At 37.0% G+C, this 21,503-nt stretch overlaps 1 protein-coding gene across 1 annotated transcript; it reads right to left on the bottom strand.

The window, feature by feature from the left end:
• Positions 1-9,701: 9,701 nt before the first annotated feature.
• Positions 9,702-19,072, bottom strand: LOC144708725 (glycosyltransferase BC10-like). The gene is made up of 13 exons (XM_078582148.1): positions 18,927-19,072; positions 18,678-18,740; positions 16,635-17,141; positions 15,616-15,714; positions 12,666-12,766; positions 12,359-12,430; positions 12,145-12,235; positions 11,281-11,361; positions 11,101-11,160; positions 10,903-11,025; positions 10,771-10,809; positions 10,147-10,271; positions 9,702-9,865 (listed from the first exon to the last, which is right to left on the bottom strand). Exons 3-13 carry the CDS (start codon positions 17,016-17,018, stop codon positions 9,862-9,864), a joined length of 1,179 nt encoding a protein of 392 aa, XP_078438274.1. The 5' UTR covers positions 17,019-17,141; positions 18,678-18,740; positions 18,927-19,072; the 3' UTR covers positions 9,702-9,861.
• Between the last annotated feature and the right edge of the window lie 2,431 nt (positions 19,073-21,503).

Consider the following 21,503-nt stretch of genomic DNA (forward strand, 5'->3'; position numbering starts at 1 on the left):
CCTGGCATCTGTGAGTTGAAAATTCTTCTTTTTTCAAATGGTGATTGTGTTCTCCTGGATACTGCTCTGCCTCAAATATGTTTCCCAATCTTGCTCGAGAAGTTGTTTGACTGAGAGTTGTGGTTCATGACAACTAAACTCGGGGTTATTCTCTAAACATCCCAGTCCTGTCCTGTCTGTCGACCATGTGCCTTTTTTGACTTTCCAGGTCACCAAATTCTTCATATCCTCCCATGTTTCATTAAATTTCCTAATTCTATGTGGCATGGTTCTTTGACTGTTTTCTCTATCCCAATGCTCAAATTTGGCATGAATAAGTTTTGCCCATAGTGTTTTGTTTTCGAAAAGACTCCATGTCTGTTTCATTTGTAGAGCTTTCATAACATCATCCAAATTTCATACACTTAGACCACCTTCTTCCAATGGATAGCATACATTGTTCCATTGTTCCATTCTAAACTCGGGGTTATTCTTTAACAATGGATATCCATTGTTTTTTTGTTCTCCCTCATGGCTTGACCAAAGAAATTGGGCCCTAATTCTCTTTATAGATGTTAGTACTTTTTTGAGAAATTCTAAGACAGTGTATGAATGGGGATACTGTTAAGAACATGATTTATCAAAATTATTTTTCCACAGAGAGAAATCAATTTACCTTTCCATCCCCCCATTTTTTTCCTTATGGACATCAAATTCCATCAAAATAAATTGATTTTGCAGTACCTAAAAAAGTTGGACTTCCCAAATACAAAAAAGGAAAACAACCATGTACAAAGAAGGTTTCTTCTTCCAGAGCCTTGATTCTTCGCCTACTAGTTTTCAGCGATAGATAGAAGGCACTTTTTACTCTATTCATTCTTTGTCCTGATATATTTTCATAGTGTGCCAGTAATTGAATCATATTCCTAATCGATTTTTAAAAAAATTCAAGAATATTATTGTGTCATCTGCAAATAAATAATCAGAGATAATTGGTGCATCTCTCTTTGTAAAAATGTTCCTACTCTGTTGGATAATACCCTTTTTCAAATATTTCTACTTAGAACCTCATGTGCTAGGATAAAAAGACTGGGTGATATAGGATCTACTTGTCTAAGACCTCTTGTTGCTTCAAAGAAGGATGTTGAGTTTCCATCCCCCAGAACTGAACCACTGTTATATTCGACACATACTTTAATCATATCAATCCATTGTTTAGAGAAACCAAATTGATGTAGAACCATAAAAATAAAGGACCATTCTAATCTATCATAAGCTTTTTCCATGTCAAATTTTAAAATAACCTTTTGCTCTTGTACTTAAGAATTTATAGATTAAGCTAATTCCTGAACTAGACTTACAATTTCATGAAATGATTTACCTTTAACAAATCTGTATTGTCATTCCGATATAAGTTTTGGAAGTAGCAGACTTAGTCTTTTGTTCAAAAAATTTGTCATTATTCTATAGGCCACATTGCATAGACTAATGGGATGAAACTCAGCAAAGGATATGGGTATTGCAGTTTTTGGTATAAGTGAAATAAATGTTGCTTTCCATGATCTCGGTAAATAATGTGAAACTATAAAATTTTGGATAGTCTCACAAACATCTAGATGAATGATATGCCAACATGGAGTAAAAAAATGTTGTGTAAATCCATCTGGACCTGCCGCATTGTCTGGATTCATTTCATTTAGGGTGTCTTTAATTTCTTTGCATGTTGGAATTTGGCACAATGCCTCATTTTCTGATTCCGTAACCTCATGGGGGTTAGTTTTTATTAGTTTCTAGATATGATAAGACGGTTGCAGAGCTAATAAAGCAGAATAAAAGTCCATTGCTCTTTTTTCTAGATTTTTTTGGTTATAGTTATATTGTTCCCTAACTTGGGAAAAATCATCTCGTCTATTCCTAGCATTAAAAAGTGTGAAAATATTTAGTGTTTCTTTCCCCATTCTCCATCCTTTTTATATTATATTTTTGCCTTTAAAAGAGTGCATATTTTTCTTCTCGCTCAGATAATTCATTTTTATAATTTTCCCACTATCTGTGCTTAGTCTCATCCCAACAATGTTGTAGTTCGATTTCCAACTTGTCAATCTGTTCTTTATTTTTTTTTTCTCGTTGGATATTCCCAAATGAGTTGTGATTCCAATATTTAATATTTTTTATGTTTTTTTCAGTTTGTTACTTAAATCTTGCATCGGTTCTCATGATACTCTACCACCCCAATTTGACTCAATCAATTCCAAGAATTTTGGGTGTCTTATCCAAGTTGCTTGAAACCAAAATGGAGGCCTTCTTAGAGTAGAGAAAGGCTTTTGAAATTTCATTAATATTGGATTATGATCATAGAGTCTTCGAGGAAGGTATTGAACCACAGAACCACGTAAATTTTTCCGTATAAATATTCATTCACATTCTATCCAAACTTTCATAAATTTTTTGACTACATTTTCTACCCTTGCACCAAGATAGTATGTTTCCTTCATGTATTGGTTCCCACAGGTCCAAATGCACGATGGCCTCATTAAAGGCTTCTATGTCCCTTGTATTCGGTCTTTTACCTCCTTTTTTCCCCTACATTAATAATATTACTAAAATCACCTCCAATAATCCATGGTAATGCTGTCGAACTAAAATTTTATGTAAGACTGTTCCATAGTTCAGTTCTCAGTTCTGGGTGATATGATGTGTACACAAAGGTAAGCAATAGAGAGACATTTTTATATGAATTTGTACTGTTATGCTTTGGGAGCATTCATTTATGACTTTCAGGTTTACATTCGTACTCCAGAAGATCCAAATTTTCCGCCGACCTTGGGCCACTCCATTCTATAGACCTAATTTACTTTTATATTTATCTATTTTATTTCTATCAGTCATGGGTACTATAATTCCTACTATTTCTGACCGATACCTTTTAATCACATTTTTTATCCTTTTACAAATTTCTGCTTTTGCTATACCCCTACAGTTCCACCACATTGTACTGATCATTTAATCACATTTGATAGGTGCCTAGAATTCTCTAAGGAGCTCGATATAGGGGATTTTTCATCAGAGATAACCCTCTCAAATAGTTCATCTAAAGATGTTTTGTAGTGAAGCTTTTTATTTTCTGAAGATCGGGTTTGTCTACTTACCATCATTCCACTATGTTAAATACGAGGGTATGAGTTGCACCTTCTATCATACTGTGATGAATAAGCTTTAGAGTTGTCTACAATCTCATTTTTTCCATTGGTGATACTTTTGCATTCTTGAAATATGAAGAATCTGCTATGTAAATCTACGCCTTGGGGCATCAATCATAGTATCGTCCTTGCTTCTAAGAGTGTTGCCATCTTGTATAATTGGCTCATCTATTTGATAATTTGATGGGGTTTTTTTTCGCCATTCCATCCTAGCTTTTTTCCCATAAATTTCCTGATTGAAACTTTTTTATCTTCATGGGCATATTCACAGACTGATTCTGTTTTGAATGTGCATGTTGAGCTTTGGTTTTCCAACAATATGTTATACTATGTCTTTTACTTTGACATTGTTCACAATATCGTGGTTGTTTTCTACTATAACTCTTTTTTTGATTGTTTCCCTTGATCCATTCTAGATTAGGACATGCTCAGGTATTTTATGAGATATGTCTATCACTACACATGTTCTTGAATAACCTGGGCTCGAGAAATTATTAACACCCTCACCAGCTTTGATAAAGTTGCCTAGCATTCCGATAATAGATCTAAAGGCATTGGGTGTATACAAGGGAGATCGCAGACCTGGGAGTCCAATCCATACTGGTACTTTGGTAGAATCTTTCTCAGATGAAAACTTGGGTGTCCATCTGAATAATCTCATAGTACAAGATTCTAATCTCCAAAGTGATCGAATCCAGGTAGTCTCAAAATCTTCCTTGTTTTCAAATCTAATCAGCACATCTCTGTCATTAATTGCACTAATCGAGAATCATCCTTCAAAATCCTGAGCATCCCCCTTTCCACATGCACTATGTTTACCTCAGGGTGCCAATATGTGAATTTACCAATAGTGGAATCTTGCAAAGGTTTTGCCATTTCCTCAGTTTCCTCATCTGAGAAACTAATGGTTTTTAGTCCATGTTTCATTGCATATACTGTTTGGTTTCTGGATTGAGTGAAGTGAATTGTGGGGTCAAATTTGTCATAGTTTGTAGAGGTTGCTCACTTCTATTCTCTCTATCATTCCAACCTTTTTCCTTTGGTCCGACTATGGCTTCTTTAGATGATAATTTTGATAAGGATCCTTCCATGGTAGCAGGGCTGTTGTTTATTTCTCTTTCCATTCTATCTGGATTCGCTATCATTGGAAAATGTGAGGTTCTCCTTAGTTCTGTAATCTGATTTAGTTCTATACCACTCTTCTTTTTCCACGTCTTTGTTTTCCCCAATGTTGAACTTAGGTTTTGAAGTTGTAGGGCAGTCTCACTCTTCGATAGCTATGATTCTTTATGGCCTTATATTCCCCTTTCGCCTTCTTAGATCTTCTAATCTTCAATGGCTTTTCCTCCCTATTTTCCTTTCTTTCGGACTTTCCTTCATATTCATTGGACCCATGCATATTTAAACTCTTGTCTCCTATCATTTATGCTACATCACTAGTATTCTCAATCTTTATATCAACAATGTTCTCTTTACATTTCCTTTTAATATCCTTATTCACGTTAATTGGCCTCTCCATCCCACTTGTTTCCATATGTTCTGCCATTTGTCTCTTTTTTCCACCATCAGTCGGGGTTTTTGTAGTTGTACCATAGACTGCCATACATGCGCAAAGTTACATGGCCTTGATCCTTTATTTTCTATGAGGCCAACGATTTCTGTTTCCATCATTTCCCAAAATATGACACTTCATTCAATAGTATGAAGATTTCCTGCATCCAATGAATTTTTAGTTATTTCAAGCACATGCAAAAATTTATAGTCCTCTAACCCCATTATAGCATACCAATTGGCAATGATGAAATGACAGATATCAATAAGTTCTTTACCATTCTCTTGGAACATACCCATTTGGATTACCTTCCCATTAACATCCTTTTCTTTTTTTCAATTTATTCCAAGAGCTCTAGTTAAATCAGGTCGAGTCATAGATATCCTCATGTCCTTAATCCAAGTTTTGCGTTCCACAGCTTCATAGCTGTCAATTGAGTGGATTAGCCATTGTCTATGAATGGGGGATTCAGGCTCTATTAGTGCTTATCTCCATAACCCCATTTCCTTCAAAAGATTCTCATATTGCACCACATCTAGTCTTCTAAGAAGTTGGATATCATTGATTCCAATTCAGGATTCTAACTCCTTAATATGCTTTTTAACTAATTCCTCTTGGGCAATTGTCATCTTTCGCCTTCATATATACAGGGTGAATAGTTTTGAGAGTAATTTTGCAGATCCATAGCTTTTTTTGGACAGGTATCGTAAATTTGCTAAACTAATTATTTCTGACCTTTTCATTCTTTTCGTCTTTTTTTCAAATTTTTATCGCTCCAATTGTTCACTCACTTACATGCATGGTATGGAGGATTAACTGACAACATATATATAATCCTAACTCATTTTTATTTCTGGTTTTGTTTCAAGCGCAGGTTGTAAGTAAGTTTGATTTGTTCTGATTTAATTTTACTATTTGCAAGGGTAAATTGCAATAATAACGCTAGCCCTCTACGGCAAAACAACCAAAACACATACATACATTCACATACTTAACTCACGATGAAATTATAAATTACGGCAGCCACCAAAACAAAACATACGATAATGAAATTCTTGATTTGTCAGAACATACCTGTGCTTGTACCTGATTTTGAAACTGAGTAATTTGATAAAAATTCTATTCTTCATCCTCTTATTTTGTCTGGATAAAGTTATGAGGAATTTACTTTTCTCTGGAAGCTCGTGTAGCACCACTGTCTCTGTTTGTCTTTGTGCTCTTCCCTCAACCTTGACCCTCTACCCTCGTCTTTCACCCTTCACCTCCTCGCCCTCCTTCCCCTCAATTTCACCTTCCCACTTTTTGCTCCACCAACATCACCCCTCACACTCACCCTCCTCAACTCTCCTAACTTCCTCCGACCCTCGACCTCTACCCCCCTCTTCCAACCCTCAACTCTCACCCCTCCCTCATGGTCGATCCCTCCTCCTTTAATTCTCAACCCTCGGCCCTCCCTCACCATCAACCCCTGTTCCTCCAACCCCCAACTTCTAGCCATATTCCCTCACCGTCAACCCCTCTCACCCTCAACCTCACCCTTCCTGGCCCTCCTCGTCTCCCAGCCCTCGATCTATCCTTATCTATCTATCTATCTAACATATATTGTAGTCACAGAAACCTTGAAGTCACTTCCCCTCCAAGGTGGGGCATTTTAATCTCTGACAATCTTAATAAAATCTGAAGCTTTTCTCTCACATTATTGCAGAAAAATAATTGATCAAATAAATATGATGCACAAGATGCTAGCAACAATTTGAAGACAGAAATCTAAGATGCAACTCAAAGTTAGTGCAACTCACAGTTTAAATAGGAGTGTTGTACCTCTCTAAGTCTCCGGATTTAATATAAGCAATTTGGACTGCTAAGATTACTACATTTACAGCATTGATCCATGTTCTTTCCTTCCCATATTTTAAAAATGGACTTTTCATATTTAAATTTTTGGTCCATTACGCTGATCTTGATTTTATTTGACCGAGTTCTTAAATAGGGCTTAAATGGGCTTGAAGAAATAAATTTCTTGTGAATTGGACATCTTTCATGATATGGTCATGGCTTGGGTTTCTAGTTCTAATCCAATACGTGGGTTGGGCTTCTTTTTTCCTCCCATTCGCATCCAAAATTCACCGTTTCATTCACCTAGTTCATGTATTTTAATAAAAATCCACAAAAATGTGAGAAAAATCCACTTGATTCTAAAGGGTCGACTGGGATTTGTCTAAGAAAAATCAACAAGAAACAAAAAATGAAAATTACAAAAATAAATGACTTTAAATTTTCTCATCTTGACTTTACAAAGCTAAAAAATAAGTAGAAACAATAAGATATAAAAGCACATTTTCATTGATATTTTGAAGTTATCAAAGCATGATTCTGATAAGGTAGAGTCTAGAAATGATAAGTATGGGTTTTATGAATACACAAAATAGGCATTTGGAAACCCTTGCCACCCAAAGGAAAAAAGATGTTTTTGGTGAGAAGATAATGGGAATAAACTAGGTCTTCAAAGAAATTCTAGATTTCAATGAAGACTTGGTCGCTGAAATTTTCAGATACATATGAAAGATTTTTTTGATATCATCAATTAATTTACACAATTATGGTTCCGTTAACTTGATCTTTAAGATGGTGATCCTCTACCAATAGGCCATCTCATGTTCTTAAAATAGGAATTCACTATAAGCAATCGATTATGATTTCGGTAGATCCATTAAAAAGAATATTACCAAATGGATATTAGTGGATCTCTAAATAATGTTTTGATGACTACATTTATACTTTTATTGCAACGGCGATGGAAAAATGTCAATGAAAAGACAAAAAAAGTTGTCTATGATAAAACCTCGTCACTATTTGTCATGATAAAGTGAATCCAAATTGTTCTTGCCAAACCTCCACACTATGGTGAAATTTAGATAATAGAAGGAACATTTCTGCAGTAGAAACCTAGAAAGAGACGATTATCGTTCTTTAAAATCAGATCTTCAAAAAGGCGATCATATCATATTGCGTAGAATCAAATCCACAATTATCTGTTCCTTTAGTGGCCTTTGTATCAGGCGTTATGAAGTTTGCCACAAAACGTTTCTTCGTCCTATACTTGATAAGCACCACCATCAATCTGGAATGATCTTCTCATCATCTCAGTCATACTAGTACGGGACAACACCCAAGGAGAGAGGGATGAAAAAAAAAAGTTCACAGAAGAAAATTTGCATGGGTGTTTTCTGTTTAGGGCTTAAAATGTTTTTTTCATAAGAATTTTTCATAATAACCATTATCCTTCAAGAGTTTCATCAAATGTGCAATAAACGTTATAGGTACCAATACAGTTCATGACTCCATTAACCCAATTAACTCTTTATTGACATTTTTTTTGGAAGAAACTCTTTATTGAGAAATTGTTAGGTCAAGTTGCCAACAGGAGGTTCCAAGCTACACAACATGTCCAATGAGGTACAATGGAGTTCATCAACCCTTTCATAAAACCTGTATATCACCAGTAATTATGAACAGATGATATCTCATTCCTGTGATGATTCTCTAATGACTCAGGATCTAATCAGCTGTCATAACCTAATAGGCCTTCCTTATTGCAACTGATGTATTAGGAAATGATTAAAAAACTCTATTTCCAAAATTCCACTACACGGGTTAAGGACTTAATGGCATCTTCTTCCTTGTGTGCAAATAATCTCATCTTGACCATGCAATAACCTTCGTAGGCTATATATTGTCCCTAATTAGAATACAAGCATCCATCCACGAGATGTACATGTTGTCTAACATAGGCCAATAATAGAGATTATGAACATATTGTGGATGGATATAGTTGTGTTATGAATCAAACTGAGAAGTGAGGCAAACATGTTGAAAATCAAGTAACCGTTCATTGATTTTAAACAAATAAATTCACAAATATCTTTCCCCAAATACTACTGACTATCTCTCCTTGGTGACTCCACAGAATAACGGATGTTCTAACAAGATATTTTGATGTCCTTATGGAATATCCTTTCAATAGAGGTGTTCGGGATATGCGTTAAAAGATTAGGCAATCACAGTAGCATGATCTCATCATAATTCACATATCTTTGCACATATCCTTGGGGTTCATTATAGACATCACATGTGATTAATAAGGAATATAGTTTGAATTAATGAATTCAAATAGGACAAAAGGAGATACACTTGGCTTGTATGCCATATAACTTCATCAAAAGCCACTTCAAAGAAAATAATCCCGTAGGTTTCAAATAATGCTAAAAAATACCACACCCACACTCATGATTCAATCAAATAATGCTCAAAATGATATAACTGAGTCAAAATGCATTTGAAAAAGAGAAAGGTGAATGGGAATGGGAACAAGAAGAATTTAAGGTTATAAAATATTAAGATTGAAATTGAGAAGGCAGGTTGAAATCATGGTGTTGTACTAGATGCCGAAATCAAGTGACTAACAAGAAGATACTTATTTAGGCAGCAATAATTAGTAATAAAAAATTATTTGAATTGCGCTTTTAATTAGTTATCAAAAACTACTAGGTCATATAAGACATCATCAGAGCCTCATATCAACAAATGTGATTTTGATCTAATCTAGGTCAAAATAATAATTAATGACGCTGATTATGTTCTGATGAATGCTTATTTTGAGAATCGTATCTGTCAGTAGGATATTCTGCAGCAATTCAACCAATGTAAACACTTGGACCATTTATTTCATATTAAACAAAATATTCAAATTTGATAAAGAAAAATGCGAGCTCTTAACATCGTACCGTAATGTGCATGAAGATGGGGTCAATTATTTCCAGACAACAAGCAGCATAGACCAACAGTTTTTTGCTCAGAATAATATAAGAGAATTTTCATTATGATATATTTCTTTCTTGCTTAAAGAGAGTTATTCAGTAGCTCAAATCAGAAAAGCAATGCACACACGAACACATAACTCACTATTCAATCCAGTTTTACATTGAAATACTCAATGAAGTGAAACTAATGAAAATATCATTTCTCAGCAGCAATACATTTGTAATCATTCGTTAAGATTCAAGAAGCTTAAATTCATATGTTTTATGAATTTAAGCTGCAGTTCATCGCAATCTGGCTTTTATTCGATTCTTACCTAAGCCAAAAAAAATTAATTAAACATCATGACTAAAATAAAAGCAAATTTATCTTCATAATTTACTCTCTTTTTCTCTCTTGCTATCTCTCTCTCTCTCTACATACATATAACTTCTCTCTCCTCAGTCGGAGGTCAGAGGAAGGCGAATACGGTCAATATTGTCAATCTAAACTAGGTATCTCTCAACCCAATATACAGCCGAAATAACCCGTATATGGAGTTTGAGAATTGATAATGTCATGCAATGATGATTCTCCAACAGAAATAGATGGACTCACGTGTTGGCGTAGCTGGAAAAGATGTTCAACAGATTATCCAGCGCCTCCGGGTAAAACTTCCTCGCAAACAGATGGCACGGTCTCCTCGTCTCATTCCATGCGCATGGGACCCGATACACATCCCTCTGTCCCGCATTATCGCCAAATGCCCATGAAGTTAGAGAGAGAAATGATACAACGGATCATGATGATGAACATTGTTAGATGCTCAAATTAAAACCTCATGTTCCACATTTACGAAATTAAACAAATGTTTTGCGACATGAATCAAGTTGGTCTTGAAAGATATACAGGGAGGAACGTTTTCAGTATGGTAGAGTAACTACGCGATTAAATTAAATGATTCTTTTGCAACACTCATATGTTCCGATGCGCATCTCTCTGCCACTTGATCACTAAAAACCATAAGGTTACAGAGAGAGATGGTAGGCCTATCATGATGATGAACATGGTTACAAATTCACTGAATTTTTTGCCACCCATGAGAGATAGAAAAGAAATAGTATATACAAAATTGAAGAAAAACGAAGACCAATTGGATAAAGAAAGCAAACTGAAAACACTACTTAAAAAATATTAATGAAGCAATTTAATGGTAGAGATTTCTTCACACAAAATACACACCTTCTCGTCACTGCTGATGTGAACGAACTCTTCTATTGACTGCAAAGTCATCAAGAGAAGACAGTTGAAAAACAGAAAACCGTGCGAATTATTTTACCCCAGGATGAAAAAGTGTAGAAAAAACCCTCATACGCTAATGTTCTGCAGAAGCTCATAAGTTGTATCCTCATCCTTAAATGCCCTCGGGTGCCACTTCCCTTCAGACCAGTCAACATAAGTCACCGACCAATTGGCGATCCCCATTGGGTCCACCATCTGAAGAAAATTCAAAATAATTTTAGTAAACAGATCAGAGATCTGTGCTGTTGCACAGAAAATGGCGGACTTTACATTGAAAAGAGTGGGCAGATAGTGTTCATCAGAGTAGCAGTTTAATCCATCTACGCCTCGCTGAAAAGGTTTAAAAAATCAGCAATCAGATCAGAAGTAAAAAACCTACAAAAGAATTTTTTTTTTTTTTGAAGAGAAAAGAAACTTAATAATACTCTCGTAATCGAGAAAAAATTTTACCTGGCAGTGCAGCTTAAATTTCGTGTAATAAAGGTTATCAGCCAACACAATTAAAGCATGCTGACGCTTCATTGTAAACCACTGCAGATTGAATTGAAATGGATAATTCGGTCAATTACTTAACGGAGCTTTGGATAAAGGAAAAAGGTAATCAGATATGATATTCATGCAAAAATATTCTAAGATTCCGATTGAGTGAACTGATAATTCGATAAATTAGTGCCTTTTAGGGAAATATTCATCTCCACAATGCGACAACCCACCCGCGAATTTGTAAATAGATATCCAATGACAATAACAAAGAACTCAACATGTTCATTCATGGGAATTCCAGCCTTTCAAAATTGAAAATCACTGAATGATATTCAAACCTGACCGTGCTTACTGTGAGATGAGAATTTATTACTTAATCTTGATTAATGTCCAATCTCAGACCTCCACTAGTAATATCTTCTAAACCCTCATTTCTTGAATAACATTAAAGGGAAAACCACCCTAAAGGCGAAAGGACACAAACACCCTTCTAGAAGGTCTAAGGTAGATCTAAATGATAAAAATAAAGTTAGATTACGGATGATATATCCTCTTACCTTCATTTTTAGAGTACCATTAAAGAGAAAAATAGTCTAAAGGCAAAATATAAAAATATTAACCCCCCGGATGGGTGAAATGACAGAAATAACCCCCTGGAAATCTAAGGTAGACTACGGGTGATATTCTTGTCAACCATTTTAAGAATGCAATTAAAGGGAAACTACCCCAAAAGCCAAAGACTAAGATACCCCTGGACGGGTGAAAAGATAGAAATATCCCTCCAACACTCAATAAAAATAGAGGACAGGCGATATGCATAAAAAGACATGCCTGTGAACCTTTCCTCCAATCTCTCTTCTCAATCTCAGGTAGCATTTTTGTGGAATACCTTCCCATTCCAAGAGGACCAGGATCATCAAAACTGAAATAATAAAAGAATAAAAAAAAAACACATTGGAGGGTATAACTTAAAGAAAAGCTGAAAGGCATCCCCAATAAGAGAAAAAAAACAAAAAATACAAAAATCAAAGGAAACTGTTCTCACCAATCAATATAGCTAATGTTGGTTTCCATCAGATATCTGTACACAAATTCAAAATTTTGCAAAGGAACACAGCTGTGGAAATAAGAGGAGAGAAATTATACGTCAGATAATATGCACCAGATGCGAGAAATTTCTCTCTATAATGGTATTCTAAAAATGGTATTCAAAATTTTGCAAAGGAACACAGCAGTGGAAATAAGAGGAGAGAAATTATACGTCAGATAATATGCACCAAATGCGAGAAAATTCTCTCTTTAATGGTATTGTAATAATGGTATTCTAAAAATGAACTGAATTTCGAAATTACCTGTCAGAGAGTAGAACAAAGTGCTGGTTATCAGGATCTTGAAGTGCATTTGCCAAGAGCCTTTTCTCCGCATCAACCATTGAGATCTCCCCCCAACTTACCTGCATCTCAGCTGATTGTTAATCCATCATGACAAAAATGCAAATCTACACAAGAAAAACAACACTGAGTCGATAAGATACTATGATTATGAATTAAAACAAGAAATGTATGATATGTAATACATCCATTACCTGTAGGTTCACAAATAACAATAAAGTAGGATAGGGGATATAGATCTTATACGAAGATGGATCTAGGCTTGCATTGGAAGGAGGGTAGAGGACCAGGCGAGGTAGAAGTTCCCGGGGTAGAGAGGTGAAACGGGAAGGATTCGAGAGGAGGCCGAGCAGAGGGGGTAGGGATCAGACAAGGACGAGCCACCTGAAGACGCGGTGAGGTAGAGAAGATCACGAGGCCCGGGGATCATCGAGGGAAAGAGGGATACCAGACCTAGACAAGGAGAGGGGAGACAAAAATACTACTTCATTCTTCTTCTTGGCTGCCCTCCTAAAGGGAGGGCATCCCTATTTAAAGGAAATACATAATACCCAAATGATTGAAATGCTCTTGTGGGCTAACATGACAAAACTACCTCTAGATAGGTTGAGGATCCTATCAAGGATCCTATCAGGATCTCATGTCACCAGCACACAAGACAGCAAGCTGCATCAGTGCCGACTGCTGCCTGATTGAAGCCTGTAGGATGCTCAAGCACCTGTAGGCAATGCAATTCGGAGGCACATATATAAATGTGGTCCCCTGCCAAAACAGGGAGCAGTTGGCTTGGCCCATGCCAGGCCAAACCACCGTAGCTCTTAAGCCCTCCAATGCAGAAAGGAGGGCAGAACTGGTTTCCTGGCAAGTGAACTCACTGTCTCCTGTCGCAGACGATCATTCCTGCACGAGGAGCAACGATCACTTCAACACTTGGCATCATCCACTCCGTCATGTTGCTCTCTTTCCTCCCTTCTCTTCAACCCCTCCCTATTCCACTCACATCCTCATCACTCCCTGAGATTTGAACACGGCAGTCGAATGTGAATTAGAATTATCATTCTGGTGATATACTGAGTACATTAGGTTCTACCAGTAGGATGCAGCAATCTTGATTATCCCCTCAAGCCTGATGTGGCTCCAAAAGTCTGTTGTATAGCATAAGGACCAAAATATTTGGGGGCTAGTTTCTCAGCCCAAGTCTAGGGTTAACCATGTGGCCTTCAGCAAATTGGGGGTCGCGCCTACAGTTATCTGCTTTAACTTTTATGATAGACTGCACGTGTGACAATTTCTGCTTAAGAGTGTCTCTCGAAATAGACTGTCTATTGATTCCAATGAAGAGGACTGCATCCCATAGTGCAGAAATCTGGGTGGATCACGATTGTAAACCACATTAAATGGAGTTGTCCTCAAAGCAGAGTGGTAAAAGATGTCATATGAGTATTGCCCAATGCAGCCATCGTGACAACTTTTCTGTTGTTTCTGAAGTGAAACATCTAAGATATACTTCCAGAGATTTGTTAACCACTTCCGCCTGTTCATCAGTCCAAGGATGATACCAGGAGCTCATCTTAAGTTGCATTCCCAGCTGTGTGTGTAGATTTCTCCAGAATTTGCACGTAAATATATTGCCTTGATCTGAGAAAATTGAGGTTTGACTATCATGGGGCCTCACCATTTCTCATACGAATTTCTCTGCCACCGATGGGGCAATGAATGGGTGTGTGAGGGGTATAAGGTGGCAGTATTTACTTAACCTTGCAACGGCCACCATGATGCAATGGAAACCTTGTGAAAGTGCCAGTCCCTAAATAAAATACATCAATACGTCTTACCAATCTCGTTCAGGAATTGGTAATGGTTGAAGAAGTCCTGCCACAGTCAACGTTGATACCTTGTGGCAGATATGACACTGGTCCACCTATTTTTGGACATCTCTCTTCATGCTTCTCCTGTATAAATCTTGCATAATTCTTTTATACGTCCGCAAGTACCCAGTATGGGCCCACACCACTGAGTCATGGTAATCTCTTAACACATCAGTCAATAGCGCTCAAATAGGTAAGAACACCAATCTACCTTTATACAGCAAGGTTTCATGGTCATACTTGAACCTTGGGTGGGTTTCAAGATCTTCCCTGAGTTTCTTGAGTACCTCCCATCCTCAGCGGGATATTCCTTTTCTAGAAGCTAGAACTCTGGAGAAGCTAAAGTCAACAGGAAAAGATAGTTAAACCAATACAGTCTTCAACCCTAATTAGGGTTAGCGACAATAGAAAAAAAAGTGAGAGTGTTAATGGGTTAGTACATGAGAAGATAAGAAATAAATAAGGCTATGGTTAACACATTTCTTTAATTGTCATGCGCCTCTGCATGAGGCGCTATTCTTTCTTCAGCAGCAATGACCGTATTTCTATTTCTTAACTTCTTTCTTTGATACTGCCTTATTGGTATCGTAACAGGAGCAAGGGATTAAAAACCCTAGAAAATCAGCCGCATAGCTCACCTCATGTGAGGGTCTCATCTGCCTTTACAGGCTGATAAACTCTTGTACAAATTCATAAAACCCCTAATGAAATAGAGAATAAGGATTCTACCTTTCCACCTAACAAACTCCAAGGAAACCATAATTGGTCATTCGTGTTAGACTTATTAAAATTATAAGGTATTTATTTTTTTCTTTTATTTTTTTTGAAGAAAATGAGGAAGACCAAAAATATAGGGTATTAATATCATTTGGACCGAATGGATTCCCCCCCAAATGTTGAATGGGCCTTCGGTGATAAGTTTGGAAAGTGATTGAGTCATGCACAGGACTATCACTTTCCAAATAATTCCGATTGTCATATTTCTTCAAAAAAAAAAAAACCAATTGTCATGAGGAGGATCACAACTGAAATATTCACAGTACCTGATCGCTGCGAATGTCGCTGTTCACAAACAAGGAACTGGCATGCACTGGGCTTTCCCTTGACGCGTGCACGTAAATGGAATATCTTCCTTCGTGACCCTATGAATTTGACCCAAAAAAAGGTATCAAAATTGCTTTTCATGACATTGTTGAAAGATCAACACGTAACCAATCAAGTAACCAATAAAGGGGAAAACAACTAGACACAGATCTGAAACTAGAAAAAGTGAAGCAGGAAAAAACCAAAGTAATGAGGAAAATATCCCAAAACCGCATCAAGATCTTGTGGAAGGTTTTTCTTGGGGTAAGAATGCGCAATTTTGAAAGAGGAGTTTAAGTCCAATAGTAAACCCAATGTATCACATACAAGACCCCGAAAGTAGACCAGAATCTAGGGATAAACTGTGGCTTCTCCCCAGGGATGACCGAGCTGCTTCTGACATCTTGAAAAAGGATTCCTCCTTTCTCAGTAGTGCTTTATTTAAAGGCTTTTCAAACATGAGAACTTATCTGCGCATGCATCTAACAGATGGATCTTTCTCTTGAAAAGAACATAACAGATGACAGCATCAACTCATGATTTTATTATTCAATAGAATTCAATCATAAGCATTATATTATTCAATTCGTTTTAGTTTTACAGATCCAGCCAAGTTAAATCAAAATCTTATTCTATCCTATTGAGAAAACAGAGATACTATGATCCATATCATAATGAAATCAACAATGAAAAATGGGATGAGGTAGGAAAAAACAACTTACAAAAGTAAGTAGTGTTTGCCGTTACCAACAACTGAGTCAAATCACGAGTTGTCATTGTTCCCACCATTTGTCCATGTCAGGATATGATGATGATGGCAATGGTGATAAAAATCATAAGATTGGCGTCATCATCATTTGCCTGAGGTAGGATGGCTATGGCTATGACAATGACAGGTTCGGGATGGCTATGACGATTTTTTTCATTGTCCATAAACAATTGAGATAAGTAATTAAATTCAAATAAATATAAATTTTACCAGGAAAAACTTTTCCCACAGTTTTTCAAAAGGCAACGTCCCCGGTGTCAAGAAAAGAAATGCAACTTTGGGAGTTGATACATGAACTGGAGGGAGAAGAAGAAGATCGTGGAAAACAGCATTGGCAGCAAGCTCTTCATCTGTGTACTCTTTGACTGGAGCAGGCGGAAGCCAATCCATGAAGGGAACACAAACGCTTGATCCAAAAAAGTAGCAAGCTGTGTACTTCTCAGAGGGGAAAACGTAGACCCCAATCAATGACAATGATGCCACCGTAACCAATACAATGATCCATACTGGCTTTCTTGATTTGGAACGCTGACGAGCAGTGACTGTGCTCTGTATATTCTGTACACGACTTTGTCTTGCAGCTTCTGCCTTCATCGGAAGAATGCCTTGCAAGACACACTCCCAACTAAATCAACATTTCTCTTCTACGTAGCTCCTCAAGTGAAACACATTTAACACCCAAGTAACGTTTCCATGGACCATAAACGGGGGCGCACACTGAAAGAAATAGTAATAAATATGAAAAAAATTATTCCAATTGACCAAGAGATGATAAGAAACCATTGGATGAGGGAATGGAATACTGGAAAGTCATACAGCAAAGCATATAGTAAAAAGTATATAGTACAGTGACTTTATTTAAGTGTGGAAAAAACCATTTTAGGTTTAACCTGTCGATGAAGCAGATAACAGTAGATTTTCACATATCATCCTCACCATGTGATTCTGTACACTAATTATTAAAGACTTTATAGAAATATTGAATTTAGGTGCATATAATTGATATGAGCTTGAAGAAAACATATGTCAAATGTATTTCAAAGAAATGTCAGGTATAATACATTTTTTCCATTCCTAATGTCTGTAAAAATAAATAGCTTAATAATATAGAACCTCCAATACAGGAACAATTGAAAAGATGAATCTTGACTCCACTCTCACTCAGACAGGTCTGTCATTGTGGCATCAAAAATATATTTATGGTTCATTTCCACATTATACTTAGGCTCTTTGAGATGCGCCTTAGAGGGGTAACTTTGAATTGGGGTCCTCTTGGATATACTGCTTTTGAAAATAACAGCATTCAAGCGACAACTTGATGGGTGATCATTTTAAAATATTTTAAAGATATATATTCTCATCAACTATGCATAGGAAGATATTGTTTGATGGTTTTTTCACTTCCTTGACACTTGTGAAACTCGGGAATATATTCCAAAAGGTCGCATTATTAATTATGCATTGAATCCACGTTCACTGCACCACAGTTGCCATTCTCGCATGCCTAAAAGAACCTATTACTTTACGACCATATCTTCATCACCATCGGAGATCTCATGTACACAGTGATCATGATGGAGCGCATCACATAGTCTATATCTTCTAAGTACGTCTTCTTGCAATCAAACCCAAGAATCTTTGCGCTATATGATCCCTTTAGTCACCAGTTATTTGTAAAGCCTTTCAGCAATTTTGTAATACATGAGTTTGACTCCACTATCCCCTCAGTGTTTCCATCAGAGCAGGCCAAAATCCCTATCTGAATTTAGATTGATAACCTCAGATCTCCACAAATCCATGATTACAAGCCAGCACGATTGACATCCCTGAGTTGGACTCGATATTTGGCGTTTCTCTCCCTTAAACATGGGAAATGAAGCTCATTACTATTATTTCTACTCGCGTCAGTTACTGAACATCAACCGGAGAATGAAATACAAAGAAACTTTGAGCATCTGGTCCGAGGTTGTAAATTTTGTTCATGTTGGGCAAGATGGCAGCAGGATCAACACTACAAACAAACACGGGAAAGGTTTAAGAGAAAAAAAATTTCACAATTATCACCACGAATAAACAATAAAACTCACAGAAAATCCAAGAACTTAACAGTAGAATCAACAAAACTTCTGTCAAAGAATTTAACAAAAAACAGCACCATCAATGGATTCCACAAGCAGAAAACCACTAGTAAATTTCTATGTCACCGTTCGATCGGCACGTAATTGAACCGTATCCTCAAGAAACAGAGCCTACCTCTTTGGAGCCGTACTTCTCCAGTAACCGATCAACAACAGGCCACACCACGGCCCCAAAGACCTGAAAATTTTTCACGCAAACCGTGACACCAGCGAAATAACAACGAAAAACAATGCAACCAGCAAAAATGCGCATCAGCGGATAACGAAATAGAAAGAAATGGAAGCAGACGCGGTGACACCATTGAAATAAAATTTCAAAAATGGAAAAAAAAAAACGCAAAAGACGAGATTCAAAGGAACAGACCGAGCAGCTCAACGCGTTTCATCAGATCTCAAGATTTAAGTATAGGAGACCGATTAGAAACTCGTCCGCTGCTGCTAGTCGTCATGAATAAACTCTTCGACTGCTGCCTCTGTCCAGTATTAAACGCCGCTCCATCTCAAATCCCCGCCATTACCCCTGTAACGACTTTAAGCTATGACCAACTTCCGGGTAGAATGGTCATTTCCAACACCAACTTCCGCAGTGAAGCGGCCCCCCCTTATCGATAATTATAAACTAGGTTACGGTGGTGACGGGCCGGATGACGTGATGAATCATGTATTTTTACGACTTTGAAATTTGAAGAAAAAACAACTAGAAATATTAAATCTGATTTTTTAGAGTTTTTACATTATATCTTTCAAAGCTAAAACAGCTATAATGAGTAAGATTATTTTTTGGGAGTTTTCCTTTTTTATTATTTTAAATGTAGGCAATACCTACTTTTTTTATTTTTTTAATGGCAAAACACGATGCCCAGTATGACCAGCCCATGGGATTGTTCTCGGATATTGATCCCGCAGTGCATTGAATGCCACCCAAGAGGTTTTATATATGTAGATATTAAGTGTTTGCAAGAGTTTATAGCTGTGAGGCGCGCATAAATATCTGAATGACCTATGGACTTGACTCACTCACACCCCATGACACAAATCATAAAGATACAATGGTGATACCGTTGCAGATCACCGAAGAATGGTAATAAGAATCATAAAGATACAATGGTAATAAGAATGAGCTATTGGCACCAATCATAAAGATACAATGGTAATAAGAATGAGCTATTGGGTGCCAATAGCTCATTCTTATTACCATTGTATCTTTATGATTATAGAACTCCCCGACGGATGCAATACCTAGGAGTGATGACATGCACTTTTGCCTCTAACACTCCATGTGATATGCCACTCACGAGGGCTGTCAGGTACAAGGATCTAACGTGTACGGAGAGCTGAAAAATTGAGTCTCTCGATGCGATGGCTGCCGCAGGCCTCCCGGGCAAGATCCTGACAAGTAGTATAGAGGCAAAGGGTATAAGAGTGTACCACATGGGTGGTGAGCACATCCCCTATCCCAGCTGGTCGTGAATGCTGGTGAGGTACTCTTGACATCGCATGATGTTCTACCATATACACTAGAGAGGCATGATGCTTTGTGCAAGATCATGCTGATAAGGAGCACGATCTTCACAACGCATATCAACTAATTGTGAGTTTGATTATACTCTGATACCATGAAGGCTTAGCTCCTCACAAAGGAGCAGGTTGTCACACCACCTTAGCCTCAATTGATGTATTAGTTTGAGCTCCATAAAAATGTGAAAAGTGAAAAATGATACCCCATTTTTTATCTCCAAGGGTACCACCTCCACTAATGGGACTCGGATTCCCTTTGGTAGCACCATCCATGTTGAGCTTAAGAGAACCCCTTGTAAGAGGGTGCTAATGAATAGTTCGTAGTCGAGTAGTGATGTGGGTCAAAAGATATATATACCCAAGGTGCAGATGGCCTCACATGTTAGTAATGAATGTCTTGCCATAAGCAGGACTACGCAATGGGGTTCCCATAGTCATTGTGGATATTATGCGATTGTCTAGCCAAATCATCTAAACTGATTAAATGAAATAATAGTTTATTACTATTCTAGTGTGATGTGTATAATGAAGTCAATGGATACATGTGATGACCTACTAAATGATAATGAGATTATTATATGGTGATTGCTAGTATTTGAACATATATTCTAAATATTCCTATTCTATAATACTACGAGATGGACATCAAATTATCGGAAAAGAATACGATAAGTTTGAATTGTATTCTTTTTCGATAATTTGATAGATTATTGTGGATAAGTTTAATAGCACTACGTAATACTACTTATATGATAAGTTTGAATTATCATGTGGCTATCAGGCGACACTAAGGACATATATTGTGTGATCTATGGAGACAGAGTTCACTGAATTGATCCAAAAAATTTGATAATAGTACTGTACCTATACGTCGATCAAGTTGATTCATGACACGATTGTATAAGTCATCTATTGACTTAAGACACCGAGGACATCTCGTGGATGCACAACTATATTTTAACTATGATTTACAGGTCCCCAACCATGAGATCCAAATTACTCATAGCTCAGATATAGGATGAAGCCCACGGAGATGATTGAGTGGTCAAGATGATACCATATGCCCTTGGTATAACATGAGATTGCCTCAAGGAAGATGATGCAGCTAAATCCTTGGGCATGGTAGTGAGGATATTGGAGAAGGCATTCTCTAATGATGCTCATTAATCATTAGTCCTAACCATACCCTAAGTCACTCAGGAGTCTTGCGCGCATGAAGGATTATATATATACGATAATTGATGACAGTAAAGGTAGCACGAGAGAGTTCGAACACTACCTAGTATCTTCTAGAGCACAAGGTGTAGCTTGCCAACCGAGGGGCTGGAAACATAACCTATCACTTATATGTTAAATAAATCCTTATTTAATTAATTTATATTTTGATATAATTAATCAATAAGGTTGGCTAATAATATTATCA

Source organism: Wolffia australiana, chromosome 10 (genome assembly GCF_029677425.1).
Source record: "Wolffia australiana isolate 7733 chromosome 10, ASM2967742v1".
NCBI lineage: Eukaryota > Viridiplantae > Streptophyta > Magnoliopsida > Alismatales > Araceae > Wolffia > Wolffia australiana.

What these genes read in the sequence shown, in the direction of transcription:
- LOC144708725 (XM_078582148.1), bottom strand. Translation starts at nt 17,018, where the DNA reads ATGAAGGCAGAAGCTGCAAGACAAAGTCGTGTACAGAATATACAGAGC. An exon ending in TTTGTTCTACTCTCTGACAG is followed by an intron (nt 12,431 to 12,665) that starts GTAATTTCGAAA and finishes TTATTTCCACAG; the next exon opens with CTGTGTTCCTTTGCAAAATT. An exon ending in ATCTGCCCACTCTTTTCAAT is followed by an intron (nt 11,026 to 11,100) that starts GTAAAGTCCGCC and finishes AATTTTCTTCAG; the next exon opens with ATGGTGGACCCAATGGGGAT.